Source organism: Zalophus californianus, chromosome 1 (assembly GCF_009762305.2).
Source record: "Zalophus californianus isolate mZalCal1 chromosome 1, mZalCal1.pri.v2, whole genome shotgun sequence".
NCBI lineage: Eukaryota > Metazoa > Chordata > Mammalia > Carnivora > Otariidae > Zalophus > Zalophus californianus.
In genome coordinates this window covers 91,573,765-91,597,546 of record NC_045595.1, presented here as the reverse complement: position 1 = coordinate 91,597,546, position 23,782 = coordinate 91,573,765, and the positions used below count along the sequence as shown (strand labels likewise).

At 48.6% G+C, this 23,782-nt stretch overlaps 1 protein-coding gene across 2 annotated transcripts in view; it reads right to left on the bottom strand.

Moving 5' to 3' along the window:
- EPHB1 (EPH receptor B1) overlaps window positions 1–23,782 on the bottom strand; it is a 426,979-nt gene that overhangs the window by 58,975 nt on the left and 344,222 nt on the right. For both annotated transcript variants that reach the window (XR_003518576.2, XM_027586952.2), the window contains exons 8-10: window positions 22,697–22,805; window positions 21,775–21,839; window positions 9,361–9,483 (exon numbers count right to left, since the gene is read on the bottom strand). Coding sequence is in view for 1 of the 2 variants with exons in the window: in XM_027586952.2 (XP_027442753.1) it covers window positions 9,361–9,483; window positions 21,775–21,839; window positions 22,697–22,805 (297 nt within the window). In the remaining variant the exon portion in view is untranslated. The remainder of the gene's footprint in view (window positions 1–9,360; window positions 9,484–21,774; window positions 21,840–22,696; window positions 22,806–23,782) is intronic.

Below are 23,782 nucleotides of genomic sequence, written 5' to 3'. Positions count from 1 at the left end.
GGATTTGGGGAAAGTGCCCCAGGTGAATCTGATGTCCCCTACAACACACACAGGAATGCCCCAGTTAAAGACTTCTCTTCTATGCCAGTAGTTCCCAAAGTTGGCCGCCCACAGCAGAACCCTGGGGAGCAGGTGTACTTTGTACAAAGAACAGAGGTCTGGGTCCCACCTCTAGGAATTCTGATTCGCTTGTCTGGGTGCACCCTGAGTAGAAGCAGGATCAGCTTCCCGCAGGATCAGCGACATAATTTGTGGGTCAGACCAGGTATAAAATGAAACTGCAGGACTTCTTGTTCAAAACTTATGCAGGATTTCAAGACTGTGACAGCAGGGCATTAAACTAAGTGTGGGCCCCTCTGAACCTGGGGCCTAGGGTGATGACACTGGTCACAGGCCCGTGAAGCTGGGCCTGGCTGCCCAGGTGGTTCTGATGCGCAGCCAGGTTGATCACCACGGGTCTAAAGCACCCAAGCCTAACGGGGCGCCTGGGTGGCTCAGTCATTAGGCATCTGCCTTCAGCTCAGGTCATGATCCCAGGGTCCTGGGATCGAGCCCCTCATCGGGCTCCCTGCTCAGTGAGGAGTCTGCTTCTCACTCTCCCACTCCCCCTGCTTGTGTTCCCTCTCTCGCTGTGTTTCTCTCTGTCAAATAAATAAATAAAATCTTTAAAAACAACAACAACAAAAAAAACACCTAAGCGTATCTCAGATGGATTAGGGAACTGCTAAAGGCCCTGGAATTCTTTTTTTTTTTTTTTAAGATTTTATTTATTAGAGAGAGAGAGAAAGAAAGAGAGAGCACTTGTTGGGGGAGGGGCAGAGGGAGAGAGAGAATCTCAAGCAGACTCCCTGCTGAGTGTGGAGCCCCATGTGGGGCTTGATCCCAGGACCCTGAAATCATGACCTGAGCTGAAATCAAGAGTTGGACGCTTAACCAACTGAGCCACCCAGGTGCCCCCGAAGGCCCTGGCATACCTGGGCTTTATCACTACACCTTTGAATCCCTTGGAAAGCAGGGCTTGTGTATGGGCTGCCTCCGAGTGTGGGCTATATAGATGTGAGTGGAAAGAAAGAACACAAGAAGGAAGAGACCAGCGAAGGTGTGGCTTTGGCAAGTTCTACCTAGAGTGGTGTGGCTCACACTACTTTCCGAACTGACAAATGTTATTACACTGTTTAACCTTTGTGGCTGACTGGTTTCCAAGTGCAGTGCTTCTACTCCTTGAGCTTAAAGCTGTATCTTCTGTGGGGGGTTGCATCATATTGGTTTTAAAAATGATAAACTAAAAATGGGCTCTCCGGAGAGGATTTTCAGGGCAGACAGGAACCACTCTGTCTGCAATTGTCAAGTATACATTTGTCCCAGTCCATACAGTATACGACCCCAAGAGTGACCCTCCTGTAAAGCATGGACTGGGGGTGATAATGATGTGTCAAGGTAGTTTTATCCACCAAGATACCTCTCTGGTGGGGCTGCTGTTGGGGGTGGGGGATGCTGTGTATGTGTAGAGCAAGGGGTCCATGGGAAATCTCTGTTCCTTCCCCTCGATTTACTGAGAACCTAAAACTGAGAACCTAAGACTGAAAAAACACATGCTCTCCTTGGGTAGGGAGCCGGGCTTTGTAGTCAGTCACTATGGTGTTACTGCTCTCAGGGATCTGCTCTGCAGGCTTCATACTGATTCTGTAAAAATAGCTCCTTTCCTGTCTGGCAAAGAAAAGACTTCATATTCTCCAAGCCCAGAGGTTTTCAAAGTACCCACCGCCAAGGAAGCCACTTAGTCTTCACTTGGAGTCTGTGCTCCACCCTGTCATTACGTGGCCCCAGTGCTGGGAGAGGGACTGGGGCAGGGAGCGGAGGAAGCAGCTCATGTGGACACCAGCCCGGCCACCGGACTCGGGGCACATCACTGCCCCTAGGCTCAGCTTTCTCAGCTTTACACAATAAAAAGAAAGGATGGACAACCGGGGAGCTTCCTAATGGGGTGCTGAGTCTTGGAGAAGGTGCTTTGTAAACTATACACTGTGGGTGGTGATTTAAGACTAGCCGGGGGTGGGGCGTGAGGGGGGTTGGCGCGTGTGGGAGGTGGGCTCTGGAAGAGAAAAAGGAGGAAGAGCAGGTTTCTGCAAACTAATGGGACCCAAGACAAAGCAGGGCTTTATGCCGGGGGTGGTGGGGAAGGCAGGCTGCCAGGTATCTGGGCGTGGAAGGCATCTCCAGGTCAGCCTCAGGTGCTGAAGTGTGGGGGCTCTGGCCCTCTAGCACCGCCAAAGTTCGTAGGGAGTGGGAGTCGATGGGCATACTGCCACTGTTAGTAACAGAAAACCAAGGCTTTGGGTGGCTTACAGTCTGAGAGACTCTGTCCCCTTGACCTTTGACTTCAGGTTCATGTACCATTCTCAAGACACTATTTTTGCTTCTTGACACCTTGCTTGTCATTTGGGCTAGAGCTCGCTGTCTGTGATGCTTTGATTTCCCATGATCTGAGCTCTAGAGAGCTTCCTTTTATAAGAGCTCCCAACCACGGCCATACATTTTGCAGTTTTTGATAAAAATTCATAATACCTAAAAATATTCTCCACAAATCAAGCATTAACATTATATTTAAAATAGATGCTTGTAGGAAATGACTGGGTAGAGGTTATGGTTGATTCTTGCTACGTGGATCCTTCACTGACAGTGATTGTAGCCAGCCTAATTTTGGTCTGGCTGGACTTTGATTGGCATGCATCCTCGCAGCTGACCTTGGAGCCTCTCCTACCCTTTGGCTGGGACTTCTCTCCAGCTTCAGGCCAGTCTGGGGGCCAGGCTTGGTTCTCAAGGTGTGGTTTCTGTCCAACAGCAACACCAGGCAACTTGTTAGAAAATGCAGATTCTCCAGCTCCAGCTGGACCTTCTGGGTCAGAAGCTCAGTAGGTGGGGTCCTGTGACATGAGTTTTAATATGCCTCCAAGAGGATTCTGACGCCTGGCTCAAGTTTGAGAACCACAACCCTCCAGGCTGTCCGCTGAGGGTAATGCAGCCAATTCCCGAGACTGTCCTCCAGACAGCTCCTGAAATTATCCCCTACAAGTTTTTAGCTCCTCGCCAGTTCTTCTTTCCTCCTTTCCTTGACAAAATGAGGAAGAGAGAAGAAGTGGTTTGGCAGCATTAAATGCCTCAGCTATTATATAGAAAATCAGAAGGAAAGAGTTTTCAATTTTTGAAAATGAAATATCCAACCTGCCAGCAGGTATTTTGAGCGGTGACTGTTGGCTATGTGCAGTGAGAAGCTACACACAATTGCACTCTCTCTCTCTTTTTTAGCAACAGCATTTTGAAGTCACAAACTGCCTTGGGGGAAAAAAAGGAAAGCAGAGCTTCTAGTTACTAATTCAAGCTTCCACCAGAAAAGGAACTTTTAAAGAATAAATTTAAACTAGGTTTTAAAGTATGATTACCAGCCAGTTTTATCACAGTAGCCTGGGCAAGGTAAGTAGGTTATGGCTAAACCAGGGATAGTAAAACCATGGCAGGCAGTCCGCTACCTCCTAACCCCGCACCCAGGACAGACATTCCTTATTGATCACAGCGCTATTCCTCCTTTTCGGCAGAGCTCCCCAGGTCCCCACTACCGGGCTACTGGAGTTAGCAGATGAAATGGAACCTGCTCGATAGCCATGGGGTCCACAATACTTAATACCTACACGGTGAGAGTGAACGGATTTTCTCTTTTCTTATGGCTGTTCGTGGTCATTCGACAACTGCCAACCTGTCGATGACATTGTTTTCATAATGTAAGCAAGCACATACTGAAAATGCTACATATCTTGGTCCTCATTGTTACCCTTCTTAAGGTAGATAGCTGATCGTACTAGAAGAGGAGGACTGGGGGACAGAAGAACTTGCCCTCCCCAGGAAATGTGGGGTGCCTGCCCACTCCCCATGGGCATACTGAATTCTAGGACAGTTTCATCATTGCCAGCAAGGACGTTTGCATATTCCAAACTCCCAGACAGAGTTTACCATCAGAAGTAACATCCCTGTATACTTAACTGCTCTTTTCCAGAACAGTACCCAAAGTGGTAGCTGTGTGGGGGTTACATTCACCAGACCTAGATCAGCCGTGTCTATGTTTCAATTCTTGCTCTATTATTCACTCAGCTGACAGCACCATCTTTGGCAAGCCGTCCTCTGAATGTTTATTTCCTCACCAGTTTAAACACACACACACACACACACACACACACACACACACACACACACACACACACACACACCCTACCTCACATTAAGGGAGTGAAGTGAGAAAACGCTTGTAAAGTATGTCCTTGTTCAATATATGCCAGTTATTTTAATCATAATTCCTTAAGACATCTACTTGATTTCCTCTTCTGGAAACCCTTCCTGTTGTGACTCTTGTCCAGTATTGAGGCCACCCTCATGCTCCCACTCTCACTTTGAATAAGCCCAGGAGAGTCAGGTTGGCAAGTGACCTTTCTACCAAAACACTCCCAAAAAACCCGTCTTCTTCAAAGAAGAGAACTGGTGGGCACGGAACTGGCCCCGTTCCCAATCTGTGCACATCACAGATCCCCCTCCCCAGCTCACCCAGCCCTCTCCCCATAAGCCTGCCTCTCTCTCATAAAAAGTTATCTGTAGAAATGCTGAATTGGCAGCTGCTGGAGTCAGAGGAGGAGATTTATTAATAAAATACAATTGCCATATCTTCCTCTGGAAGCCACCTTCTAGTGTCACCTCTACCTACATTTTCATGCACTTGACAGTCATGATCAGGGCTGCTGCATATAGCTACATAGGTTACACATTGCACAAGCCAGACCGCCATTCATGCCGTAGGGCCCAGTTATAGATGGCAGCCTGCTTGATGCTCTGGGTGAATCTACGGGTCGAACTGATCAGAATTAACCCATGAATTGGAGTTGACCTGTGAGATGGTTCCTGTGAGTCCGATTTGTGGTCACAAAGAGCTGATACTTTCCAAAGACTCCAGAGGGCCTATGGCCCTCTTTGAAGAGACCAGTGGTGTCCATTATCTGCAGCGGGGGGTGGGGGGGCAGTGGCCTTCATCTCATTTGGCCCCTTCCGGAGCGCCAAGTGAATCAGGACCCTTCACCTCCCTCTCAGTTCTCTCCATTCTCCTAAGCTCTGCCCAGTTCCCCAAATTTTCCTCCCTGCTCTACTCTCCCCGCCAAGGACCTACTTTCCTTCAACCATAAGCAACAAACTTTTGATAGAGCCCCTGAGTGCCACACCAGGCCAGGCGTGGGACTAACAAAAACCCTGAGGATGCCTTGCTTTCATGGAACTTTGAGCGTGATGTTGAGAGACAGGCAGCTTGAGAAGACCTGGGCACTTGTTACAACTCTTCAGCCTCAGTACCTAAACTTGACTCTACTGCCTTCACTCACATGCATGACGGCCAAGCCCTACCCCCGGGGCCTGGCAGCCTTCCCTCCCTTCAAGGGGCTTAATCCCATGCTCCACATTTCTGGCCACAACCTCCGTGTCACATCCCCCGCATCAGCTCCATTCACCATGTTTGGATCCATTCCGGTTTAGATCCGTTTAGTTACTGGAGCACAGCCTGCCCTACCACCTCCATCCCAGCAGCGGCCATCTCAAACCCTCTCCACGCTTCCAAGCAAAGCCCCACAACTGGTCTCCATGCCTCCGAGGCCACGCATCCTTCTCCATCACCTCCTTCCAGTCCAATCCAGACACACCATCTATCCGATTTGCGTCCCCAGAGCCTCATTCCTATCACCCAGCCTGCTCAGACGCCTACCTAAAACTCACCATCCTCCACAGGATAAAATCCATACCCAAGCCTCTGGAATGCCGGGTCTCAGCCTGATTCCCCAGACTCAATGCTTGATACTGACTGTCAGGAAACATCTCCCTGTCAGCCTTCTCTCCTCCTTGTTCTTAGGATGTGCCACATGGCATGTCAGTCCATCCAAAGCCTCCATATCCTCATGGGCCCCTAAGATCTCTTTTCCCTGGATTCCCTCCTGCCCTCAAGCCTCTCCCCCCATCTCCAGGCCTATGTGTTCTCTAGGCCCCTCGTCTTAGCAGTCAATGGCCCACCATCCTCTTGTGGACGGGCACGGCGTGTGTATTAGACCATCACCCCTACAGGGCAGGCAGTGTTAGGCATCTTGCATTTCCCAGCACCCACCACAGTCCCAGGCACAGGATCAGTGTTTAATGAACGAGGATCTTCTTGAACTCTAAACGGAACCCCTCCTGCAACAATCACAGCCCACTCCTCGGGCTCCACACTCAGCAGGCATAGGTGGGTTCCTCTGCATCCTCTTGAAATAACCTTGCACAGTCTGGAAGGCTGGGGTGTGCTAGTAAGTGTTCAACTACCAGCTCTCCAGAAAGCAAAGAAACAGAGGAACAGACACCTCCCATTTGTAGCATTTGCCAATTCCCGCCGTGTAAATACTTTTCGTGGGGCTGATGTGGCCCTACCAACATGTGTTACTGAACATGGGGCTGGAAAGAGATGTACACAGTCGGCTCTTGTGAGCTGGTACCAGCTGGCCCCAGCAGCCTGCTGCTAGAAGGTCATGTTCATTTCTCTCCTTAAATCATGCAATTTTCCTCTTCTGTCATTGTCTCATTCTCTAATGAGCTTCACAAAAAAACTTGCTCTTTCGACTAGTTTTCATCCTTGAAAGCTCAGGCCAAAGTTATCTCCTTTGTGAAGCCTTCCTGATGTCCCTGCCCATTCCCAGAATAAGGAACTGAGCACTGCTCCGTGTTGGCCCAACATTGCACACGCCTGTTGCAGATGGTGTGAAACAGCGAACATATGACTGGCCTATTTCCCGCTAAGATTGTCAGACCTCTGGGCATGGGAGACGACTGCTGTTTGTCCATCTCCGGAACCCCACATCCAGCATGCAAGGAGTATTCAATAAGAGCTTGTTGAAGGGTGAGGGGGAAGGAGGGAATACACAAGCAAAGAAAGGATGACTAACTTCTGAGTCTTCTCTTCATGTGTTGTTACCATCTGCAACCCTAAGTTTTTGCCCCCTGCTCCCGATCAGCCAGGAGGCTAAGAGCAGGATTGCCAGTAACACTGTATAAACATTACCTTACAAAATTCTTTTTTTTTTTTAACTTGACCTTCACACCAGCTCTTTTAGCACAAAGTGAAGTCAGTCTCAGTGAGGCAGGGTGTGGGAGAAGCAAGAGTGGAGAGAGGAGAAAAAGTGGGGACTGATTCCAGCTAGGAGTGTCTTCTGTTAAAACTGCATCGAGTTACACATAGTGAATTAACATCCACAGGGATTAGCCCTGGAATTTCTGAATCGTGAGGAGATGAGTGTCTGGTAGAGGGTGATTGGCAGCGACCAGGCACGGGTCTTTACCTGGTGCTGCTGGACGTCTCATGAACTGCTAAATGTATCGATCCCTCCCCACTACCACGTGAGCCTCGGAGAGGACTGACCTTCTCTGATCAAGATGCACCAACACGGCAGCAGAGGCCCAGGCTACACAAAAAGGGAAAGTGAAGGATGGAGCTGCGCCATCGATTGCCCCTTTATAGGCATCTGGCTGTTGGTGAGCTCACCCCCAATCGTCACTCCCTGGCAGGGTCATAAAGTGAGAAGGCTCTTTACTCTTCCCCTGACAAAGGTGGGAGGGGGCTGATGGGGGCTCCCTGGGGTGAAATGCAGTCCAGAACACATCGCTCGAAGCACATGACATAAATAAAAACATTAAAATCACTAGCACCATTACCACATGACATAACAACAATTAATAACGTGGGGAAACAGGGTGCAGGACTGAAAGCAAGCCTCCCCAACACTCTTTCAAGTTCACTGGAGAAATCTGAGCCCCTAGGAGTAATCCAATTTATCTGGTATCCAGCCTTCCAAGGCATGATCTTTAAATATGTCAGCATCTAAGGAGGAAGAAAAAATTATCTGCACAGAAGTGAAAGTCGTGGTTCAGTAACATATTTAATGAAAGTCAATGGGAAATACGTATAGACTCATGTGGATCAGATTACGGCCAGCTGGCTGGAACTCCTGAGGGGCTGGTGAGAAGAGGAGAGGTGTGTCTTGACAGGGGCAGTTCCAGCAGCCCCCACAGAGATGCCATGAGGGTGGAGCTCTTTAAGAGAGAAACCAGAGCATGAAAATGGTGGCCTAATGGGCAAGCTTTCAAATGTGACTTCCAATTTCACAGATGGCTTTGTGACCCCTCTGTGCATTAAGAAGATGCAGTGAATGGAAGGATAGTGACTTTCCCCCTAAAGATAATATACGAAGTGGCTGTCTGTAAGACTTTAAGCATATTTTATCGAGTTAAAACATTACAGGAAGAGGCAACTCCATGGCTTTCCAAATATTGCTATGAATAAAGCACTTCTAAACGTAGAAACTAAAAGGAAGACAACAGCATATGCGTGAAGAGAGCTTGAACAATGGCTAACAAGAACTGGAGAAGAAGGAAAGACAAAGAATTTTGTAGAAGAAAATAAAAGGAAAGAGGACACAAAGCAAGCACAGTTTTAAGAAGATTCAAAACAGGCAGTAGAGGAGGCATAAAGAGATTGCTTATAAAGTGAAGATATTTCGGGATATTTTACTCTTCCACATTAAAAAGGCTGGGTCCACTGCCAAATTGACTCAACTACTGATCCGTTAAGGAAAGATGAAAATTCTAGGTCAGTCTTTAGGTAGGATCTCCTGAGAACATCTCAGGCAGCTAGTCCTCTGTTGGGCTGAGTTTCTATTCCAATGCAATACGATGGATGAGAGCATGCATGTTTCTCGGAAGTGAAATCTGTCTTGGGTTACCGTCCATATCATAGATCTTTTGTAGGAAATACAGTTAGGGGTGGGTTTTCTTCCAGAAACAGTGGTCCCTCTTCAATTCATCAGGTTCTGTCTCCAATTGCGTGTATATAAGAAAAGGAGAACTGAAAGTTTGGGAAGAAATCTTGATCCAGAGCCATGGAAATATCAGTGAGTGAGACATTAAGTCCAGCTTCTAAAAATTTCTGTTTCTTTCAGTCTTCTCAACTGTGTACCCTAGACCTCTCTCTTCATCTGCATTTGGTAGTCCATTTCCAGAGCTATGTCTGAATCTTTCAAAATTACAGCTGACCTCTCTCCAACACCGGTCAAGCTTGGCCACCATGATGAAGGTCCCCAAAAGATCCCTAGACACACATTGTAGATGATTCAGACTCATCTTCTGGGGAGAAAGATGTTAGAGGCTCTTTTCTCAATGGGATGACTTTTTATGCTGAAAGAGAACACCTTGCACGGTGGTAAGAAGATATTTGGACACCAAGAGAACAGAAACAAGGGGGAGGGGGGAGAGCCATACCTGCTCCGATGACCTCTTCGATTTTCACAAAAGATACATCAATCTCCTTGGCAAACTCCCGGACAGCTTCGTTGGGGTCCTCATAAGTGAAGGGGTCAATGTAGATCTTCATCCCTGGGGAGCCTTATTAGAGGAGACAAGCAGGGTTAACATCCCAAAGAGGACACGGTGGTCAGTAAGTCCTGGCTGTTGTCCCTAGCTCCCCTACACACCAGATTGCTTCTTTATGCCTGGCTGGGCCTTCCCATGTCCCTTCCCTCTGAGCTACACTAGCTTGGTTCTCTGTCCTCTACTTCTCCTCTATATTTTCTTCTCTTTCTGAGCTCTTGATGAAATGCGGAGCAGATTACTTATAAATGACAGATCGGGACCAGTTCCCACAATGAGCGCTCACAGAAGGCAAAGAAACTGATTGATGCCAACCAAATGCATTAGCAGAAAAGTGGTGGTAAAATGGTAGGGTAGATATCAATATTTATCAACTTGACAACTCTTCTGAGTGGAGGCCACCGTTAAGGTTATAACTGACGGCCGTGGCCAAGGCTGCAAGAGGGATGAGGCTGGATTAAAAAAAGAGAGAGAGAGAGAAAGAGAGAAGGAGAAATTGCTATTACAAAAACCCCAAGTTAGAAGTGTCAAGACAGAATACCAGAAGAGAAAACGTGAAGAGAAAAGCTTAGAAAATACTGATAAAGAGCAAAGTCTACAGAGAAAAAAAAAAATGAGGTGGAATGAAAGAAAAATGGTAGTGAACGTCCATGCCCTCAGACACACAGAAGTATGAAAAACGAATAAAATGGTGAATGAGAAATACAAAAAGGAATATAGACTTTGTCACTGATGGTTAGAATGGCAAGATAAATAGGTGTGCATGGGGACAAAATAGAGAATTGTCACTGCAAAAAACATACATTCAAAAAGTGGAGGAGAGGGGACAAAAAAGGAAATGGAACCCAAGAAACAAATGGATTCACTCACAATGTAATTTTCAACATGTCAGATGTGTCACTAGGCAAAGTCTACACACTGTTTCCTCAGTGGTGGTGTGGTGAGCAGGAGAGGACTTTGAAAGCGACACCACAGGGTCCAGCATGGCATCCTTGTGAGGGGGAGGCAGTTTGCCTGCCCGCTGCTGCTGTCTGGTCGATGGAAGAGTCAGGTCAGCAGGGCAGGCAGGTCTGCAAAGGCACAGGTGCCGAGCGCCCACAGTCAGGACCCAAGTCTGAGGTTGGGACCTCCTGTCCCTACTGCGCCTCATCTCGCTGACTTGCAGCCCTATATGCAAAGGCTAGTTCTGACATTTATCATCCAAAAAAATCTGAGGACTCTACAGCTCCCCCAAGTTCGTGTTGCTTTGGTCATAATTCAGGCAAGGATTCAAAGTGCTAGAATCCAATCCAGAGGGAGAATGAAGATACAGCAAAGAAGTGAAGGGTTGTTTTTTTTTTTGTTTTTGCTTTTTCGTTTTTTTAAGTCAGAGAGAGCCAGGTGCCATGCCCAGAAGATCAACTCTTTCTGAAAGATGGTTCATTCCTAGTCACTAAATAAAATCACTCCTAGCATGCTGTGCTGTTTGCTTTAGGATGGTCAACACCATGCTAGAATGCTCCTTGGAAACTTAGGAAGAACAACATTGACTTTGGCATCTGCCGACTGAGATTTGGACAAAGCAAACAGAGAGATCCTCACCTTTACGTACAATGTTCTAATCCCTGGGGAATGTGGGGGGAGGAGAAAGAAAGAGAGAGAGAGGCAGGTGTTCTACTTTGCTAACAGTGGACTAAAAGGAAAGTAGGGATGGGGCTCAACTCTTTCTCATTTGGTATGAAGAACAAGTGAAGAGCAAGAGCCATTGAAACCAGACTGAAAGTGTCTAATGAAGTCAGATCAGCATCTCCAGGCAGCCAAACTTTGGGTTCCACCAGAAGCAACCCTTGGGACAAGGTTCTGAGAGCCAAGTGGCTTATCTGAAAGATGATTCCATAGCAGTAGGGACAGGTGAGTGGGGAAGTAAGATCAGGCAAGGCAGTCAGCCTAGAAAAAGTGTGTTCTCAAGCCACTTCCCACCGCGGGTAACCGAAGCAGGCTTAAGCCGCCCCAGGGAAGCTGTGGGAGTTGGTGTGCGTGAGCACATGCTTCACAGTTGGCCCACCCTGGATGGAGGGAGCTGTGCTATTACCACCCAGGTTCCCACAAGCCTTTGGTGGGGGCTGATCAGCCTGCTGCGCAGGTGAGCAGGGAGCCTCCATGGCCAGAGAGAGCTTTTTAGGGAGGAAACACAGATGGGGCAGGTGGAAGTTGGTAGCATGAGCTGAAGGGGTGAGGGCAGGAGGTAAGGCAACCACAGACCCACTCAAAATGCCAAGCGGACAGCAGGTCAGTGTCACAACCTGTGAACTTCCCCAAATTCCGTGCTGTGCGGAGATGAGAGGAGGCTGAGACCCAGAAGCTGGGGTCGAAAGGCGAGGACAGAATCACAAAGCCTCTTACTAGCCTGGCGTAATGGAGCAAAGCCACATGCATCTTTTAGAACAGGCCTCTCCTCTGCCAGTGGCGAAGCTAGCAGCTCCTTCCCACAGTGACTGTGATATTACAGAACATATTGCAAGTGACATACCCAGCACAGCGCCTGATGTACACAGAGGGCTCGCACACTGACGCTCTCGTGATGATTATCAGTAAATGGTTCTAGGAAGTGTTTGGGGAGGTAGGAAGAGGAAGCAAGGTGGTGTGGCCAGTGGGGGATGTCAGCCACTTAGAGTTATATTTGTTACTTTAAAAATAACTACCTTGTTATTTTAGATCAAGGGCTTTTAAAAGATGTATGCTAAGCTGTCCTATAGGAACTCTTCCACAAAGACTAATTAAACAATCTAGAATGTGCAGTAATGAATGGTTTGCAAGTACAGACACATATAAGGATGAAGGAGAAAGGATTCTGAGTTAATGAGCTTTACAGATATTAGCCCCCATCCATTCTGGGAAGGACCTATTCCCAGAGGGCAACGGCTCATCTCCTGATGGGGCTGGCATTCTTCCAGGCCAGGAACAGGCAACCAAGTGCACCAAGGTGGGAGCAAGTTCACAACTCAATGATGGGTGCAGTTTACTCGCACGGAGAGGTTTGCTACCTTGCTGGCTTGTAGGAATGGGAGCGGGGAGGCACACGCGTGATGTCACAGCTGATCTGGGGCCAGGGGTCCTGACTGTTAGTAAAGCCCTTCACGAGCAGCTGAGGGGGCTGCATGGAGGAGCCCAGGAAGAGAGAGGCAGTATGCCTGTGAAGTTCTGCTTCTGTGCAGTAGTAGGAATTAGGACTTGTTTTCCCTGAAATTGAAGATACCATTGTCACATCGAGGAAGGGAAACTGAAATCAAAAGTCTACCAAACGGCTCAGACTTGGTGCTTTTCTCCTGATGGGGATCTGAAAGGGAGGGTCCTGGCCTAACTCTTCCGGCTGGGGGCAGGGATCCAGCAGTCGAAATCGGGAGAGTGATTTGACCGAGCACGTGCCCATCACGGCTCCCCGGCATCTACCTCATCCTGGAATAACACCGCTCTCCAGGCCTCTCTCCTGCATTACCGCTAGGCTTTCTCAAGTCCCAGAAGATGATGAGAAAAAAAAATGCCTTTAGCTAGGCAGAACAGGTCATTTGTCTTTTGGCTCATTTTGTGTTTCTGCATAAATCCTGCATCAGCCTGTTCCTGCTCCCACTTGCCAGTGAGCAGTTTTTAATTATCAGGAAAATGGTATTTAGTGCAATGAATCACCAGACAGTGAACAAGGAATTCAAGTCAGCTGCGGAGTCAGGCAAACATTTGGAGACGGGGCTCAGAAATTGTTCTCAGATTATGAGTGTTGGGAAAATATTATCAGTGGTAGTAATAATAATATCAGATGCAATATAGCTCATAATATAAGGCATTTTATAATGCTCTGTACGGTGTTTTACATTATTATTGTTGTTAATATTATATATTTATGCTATTTTTATAGTTAACTGATTTTGTTTCTTATTTTTAACATATGTTACATACCTTTGGCACAAAAGTAATGTGTACAGATCTAAACTTCTGATTTCTAGTGCCTTGAGAGAGAGAAAAAAATCTTCAATTTTATGATCTTCTAGCTTACTAATTTCTATTAACTAATTTGCAGGTATGTTTGTTCTTTGATTTCAAAACCCATTTATGCTATGGCTAGGGGGTGCAGCCCGGACTGCCTCCAACCTTAAAAGCCCATAGTCCCAGGAAATTAGCCAAATCTTACCCATCAATGCATGCTTTAGGCATAGAAGTCTGGGGACAAATGACTTAGCCACTATCCAGAGCCTTCTTGTGTGGCACAGAACACTCCTGGAAGGAGAAGAAACTCTTGGCCATTGTTAGAGACCCTACATCACTCCATCATGGGGCTCTCAAAAGGGAAGCATCTGGGACAAATTCTGGGGATGCTGGCAGATGTGTGGGGTGTTTCTAAAAAGTCAGTTAGACCTACTTGCAAGTGCCAGGGTCTCAGGGCTGAGCAGAAGCAGGCTGGGAAAGGGCCAGTTCTAAATGATGGGTGACAGGAGGATTAAGAGCTAAAGGAGAAGATGGAGTGCTCCTCTTCAGCCCTCTCGCGTACTCAAGAAAGTACAAAATCAGTGCCACGGACATCTTGGGGGTCCATGGAGAGCAGACAGGCTGAAAAGCTTCAGGCGTGCCAGGAAGAGCCTGATGCCCTCCTGCTGGCTGAGGATTCCTAGAATCCCACACTATGGCCCCAGAGAGGTAGTGACTTAGCTTGTTCTCAGTCACTGATATCTTGTGTCCCGGCAGGTTTGACAGAGCCATGGGAAAGAGCTAACTGTGCTTCCTCGGGCCCCATTCTGGATCCAAGGCAGACTTTGTCATCTTTGTGACTCACCTAAATTTGGTCCAGATATCTAAGCATAGGAGGGAAGCAGTTTAGGGATCGGCACATAAAATCCAGTCCCTGGGAGGGACTTCATCCAATGCTCTGCCTCAGTACATTGATCACCCCTCATTTGTCTCAATGTTGACAAGACACTGTTCTAGGGACTATGGGAGCTATAGGAAAAGCAAAGCTCTTAGGTTCTTCTGATGATGAAGACCTGAAATACCTGGAGAACAGTGCTGGAGAGTCTGGAATCGGGAGCCCACACCTGGAAATGAGCTATAAATGCAGCAGAAACCAGAGAAGGCATAGGGCTATGGATGCCAGCATTCCAGGTCACAATCCAAGAAGGACAGGTCCCGTGGTCATGCACTGGGGAGGGAGAAGCCTGGAGTATCTAAAACAAAGCTCAGATGGGGCGCCTGCGTGGCTCAGTCATTAAGGGTCTGCCTTCAGCTCGGGTCATGATCCCAGGGTCCTGGGATCGAGCCCCATATCGGGCTCCCTGCTTGGTGAGCCTGTTCTCCCTCTGCCTCTTCTGCTCCCCCTGCTGTACTCTCTCTCTCTCTCTCTGTCAGATAAATAAATAAAATCTTAAAAAAAATAAAATAAAACAAAGCTCAGAGAGAAGCCCACCATGGCATGAATGAGGAAAGCGTGACCAGCTTCAATGTGGCGGGAAGAGGGGACCAGCGTGGCAGAACAGTGATGTGCTAGCACGGGAGGGCCTTGACTGCGAAACCGAAGGCATTAAGATCGGTGCCATTGGACACACAGAGCTGACAACTGTTCCATCTGAGGCACTCACTAAGAACAAGGCCCTGGGGAATTCCTTTTGCTGGTGGGCTGCCGTGTTCACATGGATGTCGTGGGGAAGGGGCTGGAGGCGGACAAAACAGCTATGGGGTTGTTGCAGTAATTAAAGCGCAAGGTAGAGTCTTCAACCAGTGTGCTGCAATAAGAACAACAGAAGAGGCGAGAGAAATTTCAAAGGGAGGATTGATAGCACTTGGTGAGCATTTAAATATGGGGAATTAAAGAGGGATGAGAAGAATCCAAATCAATGCCAAGACGTGTGGAATAAAGCGGTACTGTTAACCAGGTAACGGACTTTGGGCAAGAAACCCCGTTGTTAGGAAAGTCTGCACACGTGTTTTTACACTTTGAACGCACAGGTGAAGTATGCAAGCGCCTAGAAGTCAATCATAAAGCTCAGAATGGAAACAGAGCCGGACGTCTAAATCTGGAGTTATGGATTGAAGAGGCACACGGGTGGTGGTTGAAGCAGTTGGCATGATGGGCAATTTCTTGGAGTAAACCTACCGGGAAAGCTTGGTAGAAACTAGACACAGTCTGTTCTACCTGCTTCTGAGGGCCAAGATCAGGGCAATAGGGAGTTGGTTTTTTCCAGGAAGAAGCAGAGGTCATGGGTGCCCAGCCAGGGTGTGAGGAAGAATCTAAGAGGGGAGCCCCAAGGGAGGAAATGAGCCTAAGTGGAAAAGCAGGGGATCTGAGGAAGATCTTCCTCCTTCCTTGTATTTGGAAGTTTCACCATATTTTTAAAAAATTTGTTCTTAAAACCACAGTAATTGCCTCGTATGTATCTCCAGGAGAAGGAAAGTAGGCCACAGGCTACTTGCTATTGAGGAAGGTACTTCAGGAAACAGTGTAACATCTCCCTGCTCCTTGGTTTCAATGACCAGCACAGGAAGGGCTTTCCAGGTAAGGCCCGCTGGTTCTGGGCCATCAAAGCCTTGTTGGCAACCCAAAGGCAACAGCCATGGAGTTGCTCATTAAATTTCCTTGACATTTAATAAGCACCCACTGAAAACTCTGCCACCTTTTGCCCTTGGGGCCCTTCGCTCTGTGCCTCATAGGCCCTCATTTACTCACGACCAGTTACTAATGCTCCTGTTACCCCAGAAGAGGCAGCCAAAGTATCCAGTCTGTCTCTTCCTCCAACAAGTCCACCTGACCTTCACCCTGGTGCCCAAGGTCATTTCCAGTGGGCTGGCTGCTGGTCCTCTATAGTTCTGAAATACATCTCCTACCCAGAGTTAGGAAGGCTGAGCGTGGAATCTTGGAGCAAAATGTGTTCCTGGGCTAATCTAGTCCAATCTCCCACCCAGAGCTAGGAAGCCTGAGCATGGAATCTTGGAGCGAGATGTGTTTCTGGGTCTAATCTAGTCCAATCTCCCACTTAGAGCAGCAGTTGGCTCCACAACATCCTTTACCGATCGCTATCTAGCCTGCGCTTGAATGCTTCCAGGAACAGAGAGCTTACCTCCCCACAAAGCTGCCTGGCTCTGTGTTGGGCAGTTCCAGTTGGGTGGGGGTGTTCTCTCCTGAATCAAATGTCTGCCTACTCTGATCTTTCCTTCGACGGTTCCATTTAACTTCATGAAGCACAACAACATCTTCTCCTTTCCTTTGCCCTAAAGGTGTCGTGCTTGATCCCTGCCCGTGTTTCTCCCGCACTGAACGGGTGTTTCCAAGTTTCTAAGGTAAGAGATCAGGACTTGCCACTTTCCACAAGCAGGCTGCTTTGCCAAAAATGTTCTTCTTGAAATGGGGTCCTCAGAACCAAGAACATCACTGTAGATGTGTTCTTACTATCACAGAGGACAGCATGTCTGTGTATCACCTCCTCTGATCTGGGGACCACAGAGTGAGACAGATCTGAGTTTAAAACCTTGTTTTGCAAATCACTAGCTCCAAGATTCCGGACAGGTTACCTGTCCTCTCTGAGGCTGTTTTTTTCACATGTAAAATCTACCTCATGGGACAGTTATGAGGCTTAAATGAATTAACAGAGGTAAAGTGTTTAACACAGTGAGTACTCAAAACTGGACATTATTTTTACTATTGTTTTACATCAATAACATTGCTTCGCCTTTTACTCCACTATGTATCACTCATATTAAGCATGTGGTAAACTAAATACCTACACATTTTCACACAAACGAATAGCAAGTCAGGTCTCCTTTCTGTGTTGCTTTATTTTCGTTTTAGCCTAAACACTAGATTCTAGATTTATCCCTCTAACATTTCATCTTGCAGATTTCAAATTAGCATTCAAAGCTGTCGGATAGTTCTGAATTTTGATTGTTTTACATGGTGTTAGTTATGCTCTCCAACTGTTACCTTCAAACTTGATAAGCATCCCTAGGCTTGCTTGCACCTGACTCGTGAATTTAAAAAACAATCAAATGAATGGAGATTGAATTGGACAAAGGTTAGAATAAAGCTAGTGACTTCCTTCCTGGCTGACAGAGTCACTAACCCACTTTCTTTGCGTATGAAGACAAGATCTGTACTCACTTTAGATGCTTTCCCCTAGGAGATCATCAAATATTTTTGCCAAAATAAAAACTCACTACATCTGCAATTCCTCTTGAAATTACTAAATGTATAACTCTAGTAAATGAGATGAGGTCCTCATTTTGTTTTCTTAATAATCCTCTGTGTTTCCCAGTGGTCACTGAATTTGGTTGTAAATGCCCAGGACCCACGTGCTTTGGTCTCTACAAGCATTTGGCAGGGATCAAGCTCACAGTCCCGTTCTGTCATCTCAGTGTTCTGTCCTCTTGCCCTAGGTGGAAATTATAGCTTTTGTCAGTCCCTGGGCACATACCCTATTTGGTTTTGCTTTTCTCAAGGCTTAAGAATAGCTCTGCGACTGTATCGGTAGTTGCCTGCAACACGGAGATGGTTATGTTAGGGTTGCTTCCTGAAAGCCCTTGACCCCTTACCAAACTCTTTTCTTCCTCTCTCCCCACCCCTCCCCACTTCACCCGACTCAGAAATCAGTGAGACATCAGCCACTATCAGGTGTGTAATTAGATAAATCCCATAAATACCCAGTAGCATTTCCCAAATGCAGAATCGACGGGAGCTTTTCTAAGATAGATTCCCAAGCCTACCCTGCCCTACCTGGATTATCCTGTCCAGGCAATTTCTAGTCAGCCAGCAAGCACCTTCTGAGATCTGGCTCACAGAAACCATGAGAACACACCATCTGTCTGCCTCTCTTTGGACACGGGAGAACCACGGTCCCACCCACCCATCCTTGAACATGAACCACAGGCTTCTAGGCTCTTCATCCAAGCATCCAGCACCACATCCGGCAGCTTCTCTCTCCAACTTGCCTTCCCTCTAATCTCTCTCACCCAAATCCAACCTCCCCTTGACATGCTTATTCACGCACTCCAGGCTCAGAGGAGGGACATAAACAAGTGCCCCAGTGTTCTCAGAGCGAACAGCTCTGCCATTCTGGATGGGCTAGAGAAGGTATTCCATCTGCACATATTTCTCCTTCAGACTTTGTGTCAGCTTGAGAGGAGGGCCTGGGAGGGCAGAGACTGCCAGCCTCTCTCTGGTACCCTCTGCCCTGCCCGTGGGGAAGAGAGGTGGGCTCTGATGAATGCAGCTGGGGAGCTGCTGTAGGCTTCCTGTCTCTCTCTGGGCAGGAAGTCCTCAGAGCTGCAGTTGCTGACCACATCCCGCCATGAGGGGCATGCATGTGGGGTGGTCCAGGTAGAGTTATGTGCACACACTCGGATTAGACACAGTTGACCTTTCTGCCTCCTACAGTGGGACCAGGGGTGGGGGAACCAACAAACCACCAACCAGAACACCTAGGATTAGTCTGCATCCCATCCTCACCTGCTCCTAATCACCAGGCACCTTGAGCCTCTGCAATATGGTGGGAGCAGGGGCTCAAGAGCCAGACTTAGAGACCGTGCCGTCCACCTCTGCCACTGAGGAGCTGTGTGACCAGGGTAAGTCACTTAACCTTCCATTAATGCTTGCCCCCCAGGTAGTTGTCAGGGTTGGATGAGTCGAAGTGAGCTACCAGAATAAAATTCCCAATTCATGGCACAGAGTAGGCTTTCCATGGCTAAATATTCCTACTCCTTCCTCCATCAGAGCCCGGAGTTTTCTCTTCTGTTACAAGTGTGCCGAGCCTTGCCCCAGCTCTACGGCATTTCAGCTATGATTCTTCAACACTAATAGCTTTGGTCAGAGTGATATGGATGTGTAAGGCAGAAAAAGCACGAATGCAGCTCAATGCACGAGACTGCAAGTTTAGGGAACCAGGTTGCCAAGGCGAGCCAGGTTTCGGGGACTAGATAAAAAGAATGGTTATGAACAGGGGCAAGAACCCTTATAAAAGGTGAGCCAAATGAAAAAGAAGACAGCCTTCTAAAGCAGCCAAGGGAACTCTGGTTCTGCGTCTGCCTTGAGCACCAGGGGTGGTGACCACACAGCTTGTCACAGGTGGCGCCGTGTGCTCAGCTGCCCTCACTGGCTACAGCCGGGCACCGTTACTGCTGTGCAACCTAACGACTAGAGAGGCCTCCTTCTGTCAGCTTCAGAGGTGACAGAGTCCCCCCGAAGGGGCTCTGGGTGTCGTGGAAGCATACCTCCGTGCACGTGGGTGCCATGTGGTGGGCCAGCATAGCCCGCCCCGCCAGAGTAGGAGGATGGCCAGATCTCAGGTTGAAGTGGCCCAATGGGCACCAAGCCACACCTGGACTCAATGCCTGGGGACCCTCTGTACCCTGCCCAAGGAGTGACAAGGCTTAGCTTGCCTGCCTTTTAAAAAGGGGAGCACCTTCTTAGGGCACCCTATTCTCACCCTAGGGCATCTCTAGTTTCCAACATGGCATTCCTCCTCTTGAACCCGATTTTGCATCCTCTGCATTCAGGCAGACATGGCCATCTCTAAATATTTCATCAAAAGAGCTCACAGGATGCCAAATCTGAAATGGACTTCACAGTGGCCCTTAAAAGGGCCGGGAGTCAGCCCAGAGCAGGGGGTGGTGGGTGGGGGCAATGTCAGAATCCCGAGGCAGAGGCAGGGAAGCAGGGGGGTGGAGAAAGCCCTTCAAGTAATTCTGATGCTCGGTTTGGGGGGTGGGGACCTTCACCTGAGAATCAGAGATAAATCCAAGTCTTTGTTTTTCAGCTGGGGAAGCTAAGAGCCTGCCTGGAAGGGCAAATGCACAGGTTAAAATAGGTAAGTGTATCTGTAGGTTTTGCAGTGAGGCACAGAGTCAGAGAGAGAACGCAGTAAGGTTTCCCCTGTGAAACCAGTTACAACTGGTTAAAATGGAGGACAGGGTGGCCCGGACAGGGAAAGGAAGGAGGGTAAATGGGATTCTGAGTGTTGCAGGAACTTTGCCCGTTGTCTTAGAAGGGGACCACTCTCCCAATCCCCCACCATGTTTGTGCTGCCCTGGACCCCTGTGGGAGAGTCTCGGTGCCTCGGAGCCCACACTGAGCCCCCATCTCCCTCCTAGTAATAACAGCCTGGGCACAGCAACCAGCCACCTGGGGCTCCATCCTCTACAAGCCCTTGGCCATTTCTTGGTCTTTGGTTGAAAGCCCCTCCGAGAGCAAAGCCATTTCTACAGAGTGGCCTTCGTACAGTCCCAGCCTGCACTGGCTTCTCTGAGGTGGACCTGCTGGGTGAAGGTCCTGGCCTCACTTTCCTGCCTCGGGGAACCTGGGAGAAGGGAGGAGTTTGGTCCATAAGAAATTTTGCCTTTGAGCCAATGTTCGCTCTAGGAACTGCCAACCGAAGGCATACTGAGGTGGTGTGTGTGTCCACGAGATCTGTCTTCCATGCCCACTGTTGAGTGAACAGGAAGAAAGGTGCTGGCACTGCACCAGGGGGTTTAGGTGAGATGAGGCTTCCAGAAGGAGCCTGCGACAGAGCACAGTGCAAAAGTGCGTGCATGGATTTCTGGGGGCATCAGTGGGATGCAAAAGGAGTTATTTAGAAGGAGAACATGGCCTGAGGATCTAAGCTTTCTGGAAGTGGGGAAGTGGCCCAACTGACCTAGGGGGACCTTGTTCAGATCCCGCAATGTTGTAACAACACAGATAAAAGAATAATTTCGACATAAGACTTTACACTGTATGTTGGTGAGGAGAAATTTTAGTTAGAAAAATATTATATATAGGTTTTAAAAAAAGAGATGGGTAAGATAATGAGTGAGAAAAACTTTTAAAGGTACTGCTTAAAAGAAAACACTTGGGAGATATCTCAACCCGCTGGCCTCTTGGGCTCTGCTATCTTTTTAATTCCCTACATTCATGTTCTCTGGCTTATCTGTGAATTTGGTTAACACATTCCCCAGCTGCTCAATTGGATAAGATAAGGCAGAAGATGTTAATAGAGAACCCTCCATCTTTTCCCACTGAGTCTGATTTCAGGATTCCTTGGCTTGCTAAACCCCATCTTTTCCCCCGCTTTCTGTGTCCTATATGGGCTTATCAATGGGGAAGATAATCTACCTGCCGGGCGCCCAATGAGTGCCCACCATGGGCAGACAGCAGAGGGGGCAGGCAGCCTGAGGGCCGTGGGAACCTGCAGAGAGAGGCCAGTGCTGGGGCACTTGCGACTGGAAGAAGTCCTGGTGGTTGGGACCGGCCATTCTGGCTATAGGGAGCCCTCCAAGCACTCACCTCGTCTATCAGGAAGGGGGTGTGTGCTTTCTACTCACCTCGGCCGGTGCTGTAATGCTGGAGCTTATCACTGTACACAGCCTCTTTGCTGTAAGCCCGCTTTCTGTGGAGGCAAGCAAGAAGAGCTCTTTCAGCTGGGGCCCACGCTCATTGCTCCACTCCAGCGATGTCCGCCTAGCTCCGCTGTCCCAATGGGCGCTCACTCAGGCATCTCCCGGGGCTGGGAACTGGGCAGCTCTCACTTTAACATTTAGCTCCTGTCCTGCTTCCTGGCCTGACCACCACCGTGGGCAGCCGGATCCGCTTTCAAGTCAAGGTCTTTCAGAGGCCAGGCGGGACCGTGGGTCCCCCATCAGAGTTGGGGCAGAGTCGCTGAGGACAGCCATCAGCACGCTGGCTGTACCACGGAACAGCTCTAGAGAAGCCAACTCCGCTGCTTCACACAGCAGAATCTGGGCTAAGCCCCGAAGACAGTAGCAACCCTATTAAAAATTCACAAGGCCTCAGGGCCCGCCCTTCTGCAGAACTTGGAGTTCCTGTTTTCCTCCGTGGCTCCCCTCCTGCCTGCCTGCCTTGTGCCCTCTGCCGGGGACCTTGGCTCCCTAACCAGAGGATGGGCCGTGCCGGTATGGGGTGTGATGCTCTGGTGGGTCAAATGCAATTTGGGAACTGTCACTCTGACAGCGAGGGGGAATAAAAGGAGGTTGGAAGATGGATGCTGTTTACTCACAGCCTCACCCAGCTCTCAGGGAGGATTTTATCCCAGGCACAGAGCAAACACATAATCTGGCAAATTCTAGGCTGCCCGTGGATTGAGATGGAGGGATGACCATGAGCTTGACAGCATGTCTGTGAATGGTTAGGCCCCGTCCAGTCTGCGTGGCCTGGGAGGGGCCTGCACGTGGAGAGGGGCCTCCTGGGCCCAAGGCAAGCTGGGGGGAGCAGAAGTGGAAAGCCTACCTGCTGCAGACGATGGAGATGGCCACCAATGACACTACGAACACCACCCCGGCGGCCGCCGAGCCAGCAATCAGGGGCAGCTGCTCCCTCAGCTCGGACTTGTAGTCATCTAGGGGACAAAGAGCCATTAGAGTCCTTCCTGTGTGCCCTTTGCATACCGCCAGGACTCAGTGCATGACATCAAAGACATTATAAATATGTCTGTACGTGTAGAATATGGCTTCTCTGCTTCAGAGCCCAACTGAAGCAAAGAGTGATCTTCAAGTCACAAATAGACAAAGACAACTAAAACCAAATGACAGCCACAATAAAAACGAAACAGTGGTGACAGAAGCTCGGAACTAAATGCTGATGACATCCGTCCCCCCAGCAGAGGTGATTCCAATCTACATCCCCTCATTTGGAAGGTCTCTCAAAGGCTGGTCAGTCACGCTAAGGATAAGTCTAAGGGGAAGACTGAAAACGACTGCGCGAGTATCTCCTAAAACACAAAGGTGTTGAAATGCAGCAGGGCGCACAGATTCACGGAGCAGGTATTTCCAGAATATCTGCGGCCAGGCAGCCCTGAGCCAGGTGCTGTGGGGGATAAAGGAATGGTGGGAAATGGCCCAGCTCTGCACAGTTCCCACTCAAGGAGAACAGGGTCAAGGCCTCTTCCAAGGTCAGAACTGTGCCGTGTGACGCAGGGGGATAAGTCCCTGGGTCACAGAGGCCAACAGTGCTCGCCCAAAGACTGGCTTTCCCCTGTGCCAGCCCTGTGCTCTTGGACAAAGTCTTTAGTCCCTCCGACCCACAGACTCCTTTCTGCTAAAAAAAAAAAAAAAAAGGCACTAATAAAATGATCAGATTATGTGAGGCACATTTCACAATGTCTACACTATCACAGGTGCCCCAAATATTAATACTCTTTGCCTTAATCCATAGAAACCACTTGGCCCGGCTGACAGAGTGGTTATTCTTTCCCCTGGTGCTCAGGATGGAAGCATATAGAGATCAAGCTTTATATGTTCTACTACAGTGAGGGTTGCCAGATATAGTAAATAAAAATACGGGCCCACCAGTTACATTTAAATTTCAGATACACAA